Here is a 15,255-nt window from a genome sequence, read left to right as displayed (position 1 = left end):
AATTACTAACTAGGTGTTAATGATTGTTTAAATAACAAAACATGTCTGGTATACTTCAGATTTGCCCTGGAATACTATTTGGGTCAATACTATTTGGGAAGTCCTTCAGAATGACTTTGAAACAGGATGCTTATGATTTTAGCAATACTCCTCAGGTGGAAAAAAGTCAGTTCTAGAGATTTCTTTCATGTATGAAAATGTATGGTGTGAACTGTGTTGAAATTACAACCCCTGCTCAGCTGTTCCACAGCTAGTTGAGTGTTATTCTGTCTTTAGTTAATTTATATGTAAGCAAAAAAAGGTGTAGAGTGAAGAATTTGCTTACGGAATTTCAAGTCCAGTCACTATCATTGAAGCAAGCATCACTAGACTGAAAATAATATGCCAAATCAACTACAGTACTTGGTTCAAGAGCTCAGGAACACTAAAATGTCATCGTAGGTCATGTGGTGAATTCACAAAAAAAGCATTTCTGGTGAAGAAAAATCTTTTAACAATAGTTTGCTAGATTAAGAACAACTCCAGAAGGTAGACATGGTATATCTGTGTCAAAGTTAACAATTCTATTCAATTTTATTTATGTAGCGCCAATCCACAACAAAAGTGATCTCAAGGCATTTTACAATGTTTAAGACCTTACAGAAAAGACCTCACAAGACCATCAAGATAAGTCTTGTGAGTAACAAAGTATACCACCAGATGAATATCGCCAGTAAATTCCCAAAAAGAAGAAGATCATTAGAATATTCCAAAAAAAAAAGACAGTCTGAAACAAGCCTGTATACTTCTGGAACAATATCTTAACATCTAAGAGTTTTGAGAACTAAGAGAACCATTCATGCTGAAAAAAGCAGCAGGATGAATTTGGATGTGTTTAGGACTATATTATCTGCTGTGATTTAGCCAAATGTTTCAAAAATTATTGGCCAACTTGGTTTAAAACAAAGCAGTGAAATATTCTGGCCTGGTTTTTACCTGGCCTGAATCCAGCTGAGCACTGATTTTACTTCCTGAGGCTAAACATCCTCAAAACAGGAACTGAGCACAGTAGAGGTAAAAGCCTAGCAGAGCATCGGGGAGGAAGCATGACGAGGTATCAGGCTATATACAGTAATAAAAACAAATTTTTACAGTGGTATTACTATTAGTTTGTCAAATGCTTTTGAACCTGAGAAATTGGGTTATTTAATCAATATAGCTCTAAGTCCAATATTTCCAAACAAACCTTTAAATGAAGGCTGACAGGCATTTCAGCACATGTTGATCTGTCATATCAGCTACATTATGATTGTGTCTGATATGTAGTTCAAGTTATTTGCTTTATATACTGCTGACCAGAACAATGTACACTACAAGAAAAAAAGGAACATTTGAGCACATCATATCTCAATAGGGAAATAAATCATGTTGAATGTTTTATATTGACTTTATATAACTTGGTGATCTGTCATTTGACAGAAATAAAAATTGTCAATCTACAGAGGGCTGAATTCAAAGACATCCTGAATCTAAGAGAAAAAAATGATGCAGCAGGTTAGCAGTTATCTTGTTCCTCCTTGCACACGACCAGACACAGGACCTTCTACAGTCTAGCTCTCCAAGAGTAACTGTCTGTCCCCTGGAATTTGCTGGGAGACACAGCAAAACCTTCTGGCAATGGAATGTATTGGCGTGACATCCTGGAGAAGTTGGACTGTTGCAATTGTTGCCTTGTGCTACCAGTAGTGCCACTGACCCTAAACAAATGTAAAACTAGTGAAAAAACTGACAGAAAAGAAGAGGAGAGAAAAAATGTTAATGGCCTCAACCTACAAAAGCATTCCTGTTTTGGGGGTCGTCTCAGTGTTGTCCCTCTAGTTCACCTGTTCATTTTACTAACACCAAAGCAGCTGAAACTGATTAACAACCCTCTCTGCTACTTAACTGATCAGAATAATATTCCAAAAGTTTAACTGACTAGATGCTAAACTCTGATTAAAAAGAGATTATTTAACAGTGTAATTTATTTGCTCATCATTTCTTTTTTTGCATAATCTGAATATACCAGGTATATTCAGCAATCAGCAACACTACATGTCAGAGAATTTGCTGAAGAGCAACAGGTCACCCTGACCAAGATGTACAATCCAATCTCATTCTTATTGATTGTGTGTGGGAGGTGGGGACAGGCTGATAGATAGTGTTGGTATTTATGTTTTTAGCATTCATCCTTATCACCACTCTTACCAACATTGGTTGGAGTGAAGAAAAAACATTACCAACATATTAATCGAACTAGCACAAAAATGCCAAACTTCTTTGTTCTGGAATTTGTTATTTCTAAGCACTTAATGTTACAAAGCCTTTAGTTGTTTCTCATTTCTAATCTGTCCTTGTGTCCAGTGTTTATCCCTCTGAACTCATTACAGTAATCCCTGGGAATGGTGGGCAAACAACAAAACACTATGACAAAATGGTGAAAGGTCTGCAGTAGAAGGAGGATAGACAAGAGAGAATATGGCAAAATAAGATCTCACTCTGGTGGAGTTTCAAATAGTGAAGCTACAGAGGAATAGAGCATCACCTCACTAACCTGAAATTTATCTAGTGTCAGCCAGTGACATAAAAAAAAAGCCCACAGTTTAAACCTGTCCTGGATCAATAAAATTCACTCAGTGTTTCACTTGGCTGGCACACACACTTGTAGGGTTAAGTGAGAAGAAAGGCTGGAGGGCTGATTGGCAGCCAGGGAGCTGTGGAGGATATAACTGTTTGGCATCATGCAATAGAGAGGAACAGAAAGACTGAAGAGGAAAGGTGAGGGGAGAGGACAGTAGCTGGCCAGAGATTAGTCGAGCTGCAGTGCTACTTTGCTGTGCTCACATTATAATAATTAAAAGTTCTATATTGCATTAGTCTGTTTTTGCAACCTGTGTTTTTTTCTAGTTACCTGGACCTGTCTTTCTGTGCATGGTGTTGCCATGTGGAGCAATCATATGTAGTGGCTTTGTGAGACTAGCATCCAGCTAGACATCTAAACAACAATGAATAATGAATATCTACCTGTGATGGCTTTATGGATTCTGGCTACTGTAGTTCAGTTCTTGGCTATAGGTAGAAAAAGTTCACAATTATTCAGTAGGTCCCAACATGCTGTAACCATCCATCTTGTTAATAAAGGCTTTTAAATAATACCTTTAATAGAGGGTCCAAAACCCACAGCTCTCCATCTGTGTAAAGCTGTATTGAACATTTAGTCACAGTATATCTTCCAGAGTTGCAGCTTTGTAGTACAACATTTCCTCTTTTTGTCACTTCCCTTTCACTGCAGGGAAACACTGTCCGAATAAACTCGAAGAAGGAAATTCATGTGTTGGACCTGTTGTCATGGCAGTGGGCATAAATGCTGGGCAACAATCACAGATTAACTTTTATTGAAATAAAAATACACAGCGCACAGTTGCACACAGTATGAAGCTACAGAGGCATTTTCACTGTATGTTCCCTAATTTGTGTGAAAAAAACATGAAATGACAACTGTTGTTTGGCTGGTCAAGATGCGTTTTGAAAAGCAAAAATGTCAGAAAGCAATGTGGTGTTCTGTGCAGCAGAGACTGGAATAGCAGTTATAGAGCTGCAATTGGGTATTGTACTTGCAAGGCTGTATACGGGAGAACAATTACGGTAACTTAATAGTGTAATGTGTAATTATAACTTCCTCCCTGAGGTATGGAAACTAGATATGAGGCATGATTATTTAATAATTGTTCATTAACTGTGTGGCAACATCAACAATATATGTTAGGTTCCAAATAAACATCATCCTGTCACTGATTTCTGAAAACTAAAAAGGTTTATTAACTTATTAAAGTTGACCTGAAAAGCAATTTCATCCTGCTGCCACGTGTGGTGTTCTTTTCATGAATTAATGATAAACAAGGAACAAGTTTTTAAACCAAGACTCAACCAAACATGCAAGATTTGCAAACATTACAGCATCCCATATAGAGTGGAACTTTTGTACTGTGAATCATAAACCTAACACGTCAATCTCAGCAGCCTCAGCACTCACTGAACATTTTACATTCTGAACAGTGAATCAACACACACAAGAAGCTCCTCGGGAAGTCAGTGCACATGAAAAAGCTTAATGTCATCATTCTCAATTTAACTCAATTTTAAATTGTCTTCAGAAGTTTCAAATGATGGCTTAAGGTGCACATTTTGTGTTTATCTGTGCACCTAAAGGATGCAGGAATTTACATGTGGAATTATATGTCCATGTGACACAAAAACACGTGCATGTGTATGTAAAATAATAGGCAAAAAACTGGCCAAACAAGATTTAATAAGATTATAATCAGCATTAATCTCAATTATGCTTAATGGTCTTTAATCCCAACAATTTATTTCAAACAATAAATGAGTAGTAAAACTATGTGGAATAAAAAAAATAATTATAGTCAGTTTACGTTTATGTAGCCTACGTAGGAAAAATTGAAGAAACTCCCTCAGCACATTCCTGACATAACAGTTTGCAAGAAATGGATGAAGATGTGGTCACTTTGACCTTTAGCCACCAAAATGTTCATCCATCCAGTTCATGAATCAAAGATCATCGTTGTGACAATTAGATAGAACTGCCTTGAAACATTCCTTAGATATCGAGTTCACAAGACTTGCTTGATGGACAACTCAAAAACATAATGCCTGCATATCGCTGTGGTGGAGCCATAAAAAATGTACAGTTGTTTTTAGGTGTTAAACATCAAAAACTATTTCAGATGAGCCCTAGAATAAAAATGTATTGACATGGACCTGCAATTTAGCATAATATTGCAAAAGTATTGCATAACAAATTGAACTATTGTCCTGTGCCCATGAACAGCCATGAACAGGTTCATCTGTCAGCTCCATCATGTCGCTCTCCTCTCATCAGTCCGTAAAACCTTTGAGAGTGAGTCTTAAGATATTTTTTTGGCATATTCTTGACATTTCAATTTATGTGTCTCACTTAAAGGAACTGTGATTCAACTTTCTCTCACCTTGCCTGTAGCTCAGAGAACTTTGCATTATGTACTTCTGCACGTTCCAGAAAGATTGCAATTCTGAGAAATGATGGCACTTGAGGCTAAAACTTTGCTGAAACTTTCATGCATATTTTTTGTAATTTTGTCTGAACTAATACTAAGCTACACCTCACTCTTTTAAAACAACAACAGGGCACAAACTGTCAGCAGTGAGAGTCATGGATTTATCTCATTTCTAAAATAAGAGACATAGCTGGCAAAGTTTCGTGCTCAGACAGTAGCTGTCATGTCTGTTCTAATTTAGAGGATAGTCAGAAATAAAAGCCTCTGCAGCCCTCTGATGTTAAACTGCTTGATGTAATGTGACATGTGTGTTTCTGTGAGTGTGTGTGTATGTGAATGTGATATGAGATGATATCATTGTAGATGGAGGATTTAACAAGTATTTCTGAGTCCTCACGTGGCCCTTTTTTGAAGTGTGTTGGAACCATGTTCAAACTGGATACTGTTGCCGATTGGCACCAAAATACAATAAAACTATGCATCTTAACATAAACAATTCACCCCCAGTTCTCTGTTTTGCTCCTCCTTCTATTACAACATATGCCACAGATTTCACCAGGGGAATCTAGTGGCTGATACAGCAAAAATAAGACTGTTTTGTGTGGACGAGAGTTTCTGCTTAAGCATTTTCTGGCCTAATAGCTTGGTTCAAATGAAGGTTAAGAGGCAGAGATCGGAGCCAGATCAGCACATTCTCCCCACTCACAGCACATCAAAAGCGAAAGCATTAATAGTGAATCAGTAGTGAAATACTGGTGTTTGCAAATGTTTCTTTTACTCCTAACGTATTTAGAATTTCATCAAGTTAGGTTAAGTGGGTATTATAATTAATGCTTATTTCTTCACATACATTTTCTATTCCTCATATTCACAATTTCCCTGGGTTGCCCTGCTATTTAGCATGGTAATGAGATAAAGACCATTTCAAACAGGGCTGCTACGATTCGTTGATTGTATTTAGATACAAATTAACTATAAAATCATTTAGGTTGGACACTTGTTGAATGTACGCCTGATAATTAGTGTACCTTTTTCAAGATAACAACTCCCTCCTGACTTTGGCCATCACAGATGATGTCAAACATGTTGCCCTCATCTCCTGGAACAATAATGTAATCCACCTCTGCATTGCTTCCAGCATCCAGATCGTGGGCTCGAATCCGGCCCACTGCAGAGCCAACAGATGCTGACTCAGGCACCCGCAAATGAAAAATACCTGAGGTAGTGACAGAGGAAAGAGGAAAGAGACAGAAATGCAGATAAGTACAATTAAATACAGAATTATTTATCATTTAAAAAAAAAGCTAATCAGCAATTTATTTATCTATTCAAAATATTGTCCAGACATCAGACATCATTGTTGAAACGTCCTTACTCTTAGCAAAGCGTGGTGGGTTGTCATTGACATCACTGAGGGTGATGTTGATGGTGGTGGTGGAGGCCAGCCCCCCCAGTTGACCTCCCATGTCCTTGGCCTGGAGAAGAATCTGGTACTCCTCTTTCACCTCACGGTCCATGTTAGCCAGCGCTGTCCTGATGACTCCTGGAAGATGTGAGTAAAGGATGTATAAGAGTGGTTCATTATGATACAGTGTGACAAATATGCACTTCATTTAATCTTAGTCTATTCTAAGTAACAAGTATAGACGAAAACAGTGTGCCTAAGCTAATAACACACTGAATAAATATTCAAAGTGCTGGTAGAATAATTAAGCAGGCTACTGATTTCAATGAAAGCTAATTCTGAAGAGTTGGAGTCAAATCAATGAGATTGGAGGTTTAGAAACTGTAGCCAGGCACCAGTGTTGTTTTTGAAGAGTAGTGGTTTCCCCCTTGTAGCTCTGCCACACCATTGTTATTCAGTGTTTTCCTGATGGTGAATTCATGAGCACTGATATTAACCACTGTACATGATATCTAATCATATTGTTACCTTAGATAACTTAACATTGGTCTCAAGTAATACTGTGAGGAATCTCAAATCTTTGACAAAGAAATCTCCTTTACATCATCCATAAAAGAAATCTCTAGAACTGCCTTTCCTCCACCTGAAAAATATTGCTAAGAGGGCAGACACCCTCTCTACATTTAAGACTAGACTTCTCTTAGTTATGCTGTTATAGGTTAGTCTGCTGGGGGACTTCTACTGACACATTGAGCTCCTCTCCTGTCCTTTATCGATTCAAATGCTACCGTTGCATGTCATTAACTTTGTGTTTTCTCTCTATCTTAGTTGTGCTTCCTCCCCTCTGTCTCTCTCTCTGTACTTTTCTGCTGGTATCCTCGGCCTTGGAGCTGTACATCTCCAGAGTGCAGTTACTGGCCCTACTAACTAAAGGGAGTTTTTCCTCTCCACTGTCGCCTAGTGCTCAAGTGGGATTGTTGGGTGCCTTCAGATGATATCTGTTGTGATTTGGTGCTATACAAATAAAACGGAATTGAATTGCAAGAGATACCTTTAGTTTTCTTGTGACCTCCTGAAGCACCTTGTTCTCTGTGTGGTCTTTGTTCATCTGCCACTCCAGTGGAAGGTAACAATGATGTGTAATGTCAACTGGTCCAAACTCTACATATATTGTCTTGATAAACCAAGTCTCTCCTGTTTAAATGGGGCCAGAACAAAGCCTTATTGTCATCTCATTGACTGAAACAACTGACTCAAATTTTTTCTTCAAATTAACTCATAATCCTAGAGGTACACTTACTTAAGCACACACAAATATGTAAGATTGGATCATTTTCCAAAGTAAATTAATGAACAAAAGTGTTGGATTATTTTCTAATCACACAAATAAATGTTTTATTTTTGGTGAGTTGTTATGTGCTGAACTGGGGGGAGGAAGAAACTGAATGGCAGTATGTCAAAGCCCCCTCCTGTTAGATACATATGTTTTGGACAAAAAAGGAAAACATGATATGGTTGCAATAAAACTTTCTGCATTACTTTGCATTTGTGAAAAAAATAATGGTAATGAAATTCTTAAAAAAATCACTTCTGAATCTTCACAATCTGAACTAGAAAAGAAAACTGATCACAGGTGCTGATTTCTTCCAGCACTCTTCTGCCAGTTTGAAAATATCACCACTAAAACCCCTTTGTTTCAACACTTAATCTTTGATGCAATCTGTGCTTGTGAAGAGGCTGCACGACGAGGCACGATGCTCCTCAGGGTGAAAATGGAACACAACACTCCACGTTCAGAGTAATTACCACTCAGTTGAGATGTCTGTTAAAAGACTAAAAAATCGTTACAACCCTTCAGTGCATCAGGTGCAGCACTGAAGAAAAGCTCACTCACATAACCACTCACTGTGTCATGACCAGTTGAATTTCAAGCTGTCGAGGAGGGAGTGAATACAGCTGGGAGTGTGAGCTGTGGGTTCATGCAAAAGTCACAGATCTGTTTGGGTAACTCTTAGTTTTATTGTAGAACAGTGCTGTCATCTCACCTGTCTTGGGGTCCACAGAGAAGTAGGGCTGGCCGTGAAGGATGCTGTAGACAATGCGTGCACTGTTACCGTATGTGGGGTCATCTGCATCTGTGGCAGTCACCTGTGTCACATAGGTTCCTAAAGACACACACATATACAACCATGCTTTTAACATTTCAGATGACATTAAATTGAGTAGTCATTTCCCAGAAATTTACCAAAACTATCATTTCTTCTTATTTAACTTTTACCTTTACTTTATATTCAACCTGACATTATTCTAGCTTTATTCTTCTTTTTACCTACAGAAGATGCTTTCCCACTTTGTGAGAGTGTTATCTAATTATGTGTTTTCTTCAAAATGAACAATTGTAATAATACAGTATTTGGTCTAGTATCATTTGCATAGTCTAGTAGAGACAGAGTGAGAGGTCTGAGAAACTCCTTCAGAAACTCCTCTCAATCCTGGACAATCTCTCCCACCCACTACACAGTGTGTTGCTAGACAGAGGAGCATATTCAGCCAGAGACTGATTAACATTGAGTGCTCCACAGAGAACCACAGGAGATCTTTTCTGCCACTGGCCATCAAACTGTACAACTCCTCCCCCCTTTGTTATTATATATATGCTATTATAATTGACCATAATTGACCAATATTAACATAATCTGTATATTATTATGTATTATTATTTTTCCTTTTCTTTCTGTTTAAATGGAGATCAACTGTAACAAGGCAAAACAATTTTCCTATGGGATAAATAAAGTTCTTTTGAATCTTGAATTCAGCATAGAGACTCTGGGGAAAAGTTTGTCCTTTCAGATTTGAAGCCTCAGCTGAAGCATTAACAGCTTAAGGCCTCAAGACCTTGGCTGTTAAATTACCTCACAGTAATGGTATTTAGCAGACAGATGGGCCACAAAATCTGGCTTAGTGGTGTGTGTGTGTGTGTGTGTGTGTGTGTGTGTGTGTGTGTGTGTGTGTGTGTGTGTGTGTGTGTGTGTGTGTGTGTGTGTGTGTTTGTGTGTGTGTGTGTGTGTGGGGTACTACAAATCATTGTAGTACCTCATTTTTAAACACCTACTTACTAAAAATATTTTGCCTACTACACATTATGACTGATATCATAATCTGAGACATCTCTCCATAATCATCCAACATGTGCCAAATCAGGATATCAACAAACAACAGCCAGACATGGTTACATTCATTGGATTGTGGTTCCATAAGGATAAATCCTAATGCTTTTGGTGACACACCAACCTTTGCTCTAATGCTGCCATTGTACAAAATACGGATAAAAAATGTCAGACTGCCACGAGGGCACAATTTCTTGGAAGTAATGCTCAGGTGAGATATTATACTTGTATAAAGTTAGTGTTGTTTAAGTGGACCTAGATCCTCACTGAGCATATGCTTTCATCACCCAGCTGGTGCATTCAGATGTGTGTGGGACTCTGAGGGATCAAGACTCTGCCCTGTTCACAAATTAATTAAAGATGCTCTTCTCAGCATTAATTAACCCTTTGGGGTCTTAACCCTTTGTTTTCCTATTGCTGATGTCTCAATTCTCTTGGTATATAAAGGTACAATCATATAATTGATTGTTTTTTTCAGCACAACATAAGTTATTGGAATACTTGTTCTGCAGGTAACTCACATTGCATTGAAAATAAAGTAAAGAAGATCAAAAATACAAAGAAAAGTTAACCAGAATTAGGAATCTTTCAATGGTATAATCCATTTCCCGCAACAAATAACGATTTGCAAATATTTCCTGTCATATGTGAACCCAGGTGAACAGATATGGAAAGTTAAAGCTGTAGGTGGCTGTGGCTCAATAGGTAGAGCAGTTGACTGCCAATCACAGGATTGGTGGTTCGAAGATACTGAACCCCTAGTTGCCCCCGGTGAGTCAGGTCAGCTGCATAGCAGCTCTGCCATCGGTGTGTGAATGTGTGTGTGAATGGGTGAACGAGACGCAGTGTAAAACGCTTTGAGTACCAACTAGGTATAAAAAGCGCTATATAAGTGCAGACCATTTACCATGTAGTAAGTTGTAATTATTTCTATCAGGACAACAATAAAATTTGCTTATGTCAGTACACTGACAACATTACTTACTTACATTGACAATTGGGAATGTAAAACACAACATCTGCTAACAGCACCCTTAAGGAAGATAATTATAGGATATTTGTATTTATCATTAATGATTTTAATATTGGGGAAAAACTGTTAAATGAGCCCTGTTCTGTTCAAAGAAAGAGTACAGAAATATGCCTTGTTAATGGTGAATTTAAGCTTTAAACCGTAACATCCACAAAATGAATGGTGGGCCAAAACCTCATTTTACTAATATATTGATATTTTTGAGTGCATTAGGACATTAGGTAAGTTAAGGATACAGGCTTTATATAAGCTCTGTAAACAAGTCTCACCTGTTGGGGACATCTCAGGAACACTGGCGCAGTAGGGTCCATATGGGAATCGTGGCTCATTGTCGTTGATGTCCTGCACCTTGATAATGAACTCAGACTCTGGCTCCAGAGGGAGACCTGTGTCGATGTCCACAGCCTGGGCCTTCAGCGTGTAGTAAGACTTTTCCTCCCTGCAAAACATTAAGGAGAACATACACTGCGACACTTCCAAGCAACAAAAACAACCCAGTGAACAATGCAGGCAGCTTTACACTATACCAGCGAAGTTTTGATATCAGCTGAAGTTAATGTCAATCCAGTGGGCTTTTTACAGCTACTTTTATTATTTCACATATGTGTTGCAGATGAGACAATATTAATATTACTTATTATTATCATATCTGAGACTTGGTTTCAGTGGGCTGAGGTCAAAAGTTAGCTAATAGGACACTGGTGGAAGTGAAGATTATTACTGTGTATCCTATATAGGATTCTCATATGTTTACCCAAAATGTATGCTGTATTTCACAGTCACATATTATAAATACCTGAACACACTACTTATTATCTGTAACATATGTAATTTGTTTCTAGTAAGTATTAAATGCTTTTAAAAAAAGTCTTAATGAAGCTGCTTAATGAAGCTTATGTACCAAAAGTTTTCTGCCTCTGTTGCTCACTTGTGACAAAACATGCCATCACCTGTTCCCTCATTGTTTTACCTCATTAACTTGATAATGTCCAAATTATGCAGCATCTGACTAGAGAGAATCACATCAAATCACACTTGATTAACATGCTCAGATAACTTCAATTTGCAAGCCAGCAAAGAAAAGCTGTTATTAAGACGTGAGGTACCTTTGCTACAAAAAAGGCACAATGTGGTCAGTCACAACCCATCTTTGCTTGCCAACAGTGAGCCTTTATAGCATGCTCCACTTATACCCAATCATCATATACTCGCCTGTTATCAGTTAACCGCCGGTGGTGCTTATGTTTACACAATACAACCAAATTAACTAAATTATAGATTTTAGTTTCATTGCTTTTTAGAAAAAGATCCAACTTTACCAGAAATGGGGTTTGTACAATTCACCTCAAAATAGTCTTAATACTTAAAGACATTCCAATTAAATGTTATTTAACGTGTGTGGTAAAGGCTCTAAGCATTCTGCTACAGAAAGAAAAAATTATAATTCCTGCTTCAAATATAGAATGTGGGCAGTTGCTTTGTGAGACTGGTGAGACTGAAATATAATTCAGGAAATAACAGTGTGAAGCAAGCAAACACAGTTATGCAATTATTCAAGGTACGAGGCAGCATGGGTCAACTTTTTTCTACCTTGATGATACATAGGGTTGCATTAGCATAAATAAAAGGTGTGCTTTATCACACACGGCTATTATTAATCAGAAAACAAGTTGCTGTTTTTTTTTATCCTTATTGATTTAAATCCTACAGTTGTGAGCCTAAGTTCTCTTGAACAGTGAATTTAGTATGTCTTCATCACATTTTTTCCTCACTCATCATTGTTCTAAATTAATTGTCATAGCTAGAAGGTTGCTGGCAGCAGCTGCTTGCACTCTACACATTCTGTACTGCTCTAGTTGTTAGAGCAGGAACAGAGCATTATATAAATATATATACAATCAAGGCATATATATAGCCTCAAACATTTGTATAAATAGTAAATGTATAATTTTTAAGCAGTCATTGTAAGTGGAATAATTCCCACAAAAATATCCAATTTCAAGGGATATTTACTTTTGCCATAACTATTATTTAACAACAATAATAATAATAAATATAGCAGATTATTATTAGTTTTTTTTCCACTGAATTTAAAAATAATTATGTAATCAACCATATCTCTGTAATGTAGTTTGTCTGTTTGTTGCTGTAGATACCAATACATTCTTAATTATAACTTCTAAACTGCACTTCAGACAGTATTACTGTATTGTTATTGATGAATACTGACCTGTCAAGTCCCACCAGTGCATGGATGTCTCCTGTTATTTGGTCAATAGTGAAGATGGACCCAGCTCCCTCTCCCGACAGAGTGTACTTCACTGCATTGTCTCCATGGTCCATATCTGTGTGGAGCTGCAGGAGGAAGGAAATATGCAATGTTTGAACCTCAGCAACATTCAGCCATAATAAAACCTACAGTAGCAAGAAAAAGTGAGTGGTAAGAAAATGTAGGGTTCACATCAACTGGTGCTGCTTGTGAATAGCACAGTGAAACTGTTTGGTTGTTTTTTTAGTTCAAGTTAGCTCCAAATCACCTTTATATTGATCGGACCCCAGGTTTGCAAACACTTGTCCAGTTGCCATTCAGTGATATTAGAAACCCAGTGTTCACTTTATTTAATGAGTGTGACTCAATAAAAAGATGAAATATCATGACTGTAAATAATTGTCAATGCAAATACCATTAGCCATTTAACAGAAGATAAGCTGCTTAATAAAAGCAGTTCAATTTTCACTAATAAAATATTTACACTTTTCGATTATGGTGGTCTTGTGATAAATAAAAAACAAAACTGTACTGTTTTAACCATGAGTATGATAAATATATCAAAGATATATACAGATTTACACAGAAAAATATTGATATACAAACAGACAAACAAATATCATCCGTCTATCTTTCAAGCCAATTATCGCTCCAGGGTTGCTGGTGCTCAGCTGGCGCTCAGCTGTCACAAGTTGAGAGGTAGGGTACACCCTAGACAGGTCCGCAGGTTATCACAGGGCCACACAAAGACCCTAAATGGTAAATGGTCTGCACTTATTAGTGTTATTTTAGCGCTGCGTCTCATTTACCCATTCGCATACACAAGCAGTTCACCATCAGTTCTTCAGTATTTGCAATTGAAATGAGTGGACAAAACAAATCACCTAGAACCATGGTGAAGCAGGAAAGCTCAATATTGTGTCTATCTATCTATCTATCTATCTATCTATCTATCTATCTATCTATCTATCTATCTATCTATCTATCTATCTATCTCTCTATCTATCCATCTATCTATCCATGTATCTATCTATCTATCTATCTATCTATCTATCTATCTATCTATCTATCTATCTATCTATCTATCTATCTATCTATCTATCTATCCATCAATCTATCTATCTGTCTATCCATCAATCTATCTATCTATCTGTCTATCTATCTATCTATCTATCTATCTATCTGTCTATCTATCTATCTATCTATCTATCTATCTATCTATCTATCTATCTATCTATCTATCTATCTATCCATCAATCTATCTATCTATCTATCTATCTATCTCTATCTATCTATCTATCTATCTATCTATCTATCTATCTATCTATCTATCTATCTATCTATCTATCTATCTATCTATCTATCTATCCAGCTTCTCTCTCCCTTATAAAACAAACAAGTATGAGCATGCAAGAAAAACAAGCACCCTTACTTAGAGTAGAACAAGCTAAAGCCTGGTTGTGTTGGGAAGTATTTCTTCCATCTTCCAAAAAAGGAACCAGTACATTTACTTAAGTAAAATTGTGAGGTACTTCAGTTTATTTTCCTTTTATATTACTGTACTGTAATTGTACTGTTAGTCCACTTAATTTTTCCAGTTTTAGTTACTAGTTACATTTAGCAAATTCTTAAAGACAAAACTAAAAATAAAGATGTATTAATTATGGATGAAACTGCTGTCAGTACATATAAAATCATAAATCATTAAAATCAGGTGCACCATTAGCAGACACCGTTTTTGTTCCACAACATCATCTCTATGGCAACACAACTTTGTTCATACTTCAATGTTGATTATTAGCACTTTACTGGAACTTTAACAATTTTGAGTATGTACTTAATATTTTAACTTAAATAAAGAATTTGAAGTGGTACATCTAATTGTACTTTTACTAGAATATTGAGCTTGTGTGAATTCCAGTTACATGATTTATTGATGCAGTGTTTCAGCAGACACCTTTACTCAGTAATCATTTAATCAATCAATCATTGAAGAGAAAAGAAAAACACACATATCTCAGTGTTATCTACTATGTATGACATGCATTTAGCTTTTTCCTTGAGATGTATGTATAATTGTTGTCTCTGTGAGTAGCGAACCTTGTGTCTGCTGAACACCAACATATAATCACATTAAATTACAATCAAATATATTGACCACACAACATAATTATCATATAATAACCAAGGTTATTTCTAAAAGGAACAAAACAACTAAACACAACTTCTAGGCCAAACCAAACGTTCCTTACGAAGCAACATCACAGGTGAACCTTTATGATATAAATAATTGAATATATTTGTGATCT

The 15,255-nt window shown here is 36.8% G+C and overlaps 1 protein-coding gene across 1 annotated transcript in view; it reads right to left on the bottom strand.

Annotated features, from left to right (window-relative positions):
- LOC113171818 (cadherin-12-like) overlaps positions 1 to 15,255 on the bottom strand; it is a 48,272-nt gene that overhangs the window by 19,094 nt on the left and 13,923 nt on the right. Inside the window, exons 2-6 of the mRNA XM_026374545.1 lie at positions 12,908 to 13,032; positions 10,947 to 11,116; positions 8,523 to 8,642; positions 6,448 to 6,615; positions 6,101 to 6,288 (exon numbers count right to left, since the gene is read on the bottom strand). Coding sequence (XP_026230330.1) covers positions 6,101 to 6,288; positions 6,448 to 6,615; positions 8,523 to 8,642; positions 10,947 to 11,116; positions 12,908 to 13,032 — 771 coding nt within the window. The remainder of the gene's footprint in view (positions 1 to 6,100; positions 6,289 to 6,447; positions 6,616 to 8,522; positions 8,643 to 10,946; positions 11,117 to 12,907; positions 13,033 to 15,255) is intronic.

The sequence above is a fragment of the Anabas testudineus genome, chromosome 17 (assembly GCF_900324465.2).
Source record: "Anabas testudineus chromosome 17, fAnaTes1.2, whole genome shotgun sequence".
In the NCBI taxonomy this organism is placed as follows: Eukaryota; Metazoa; Chordata; class Actinopteri; order Anabantiformes; family Anabantidae; genus Anabas; species Anabas testudineus.
Note: the sequence above shows the minus strand (reverse complement) of the source record. Positions and strands in the feature narration are given on the sequence as shown.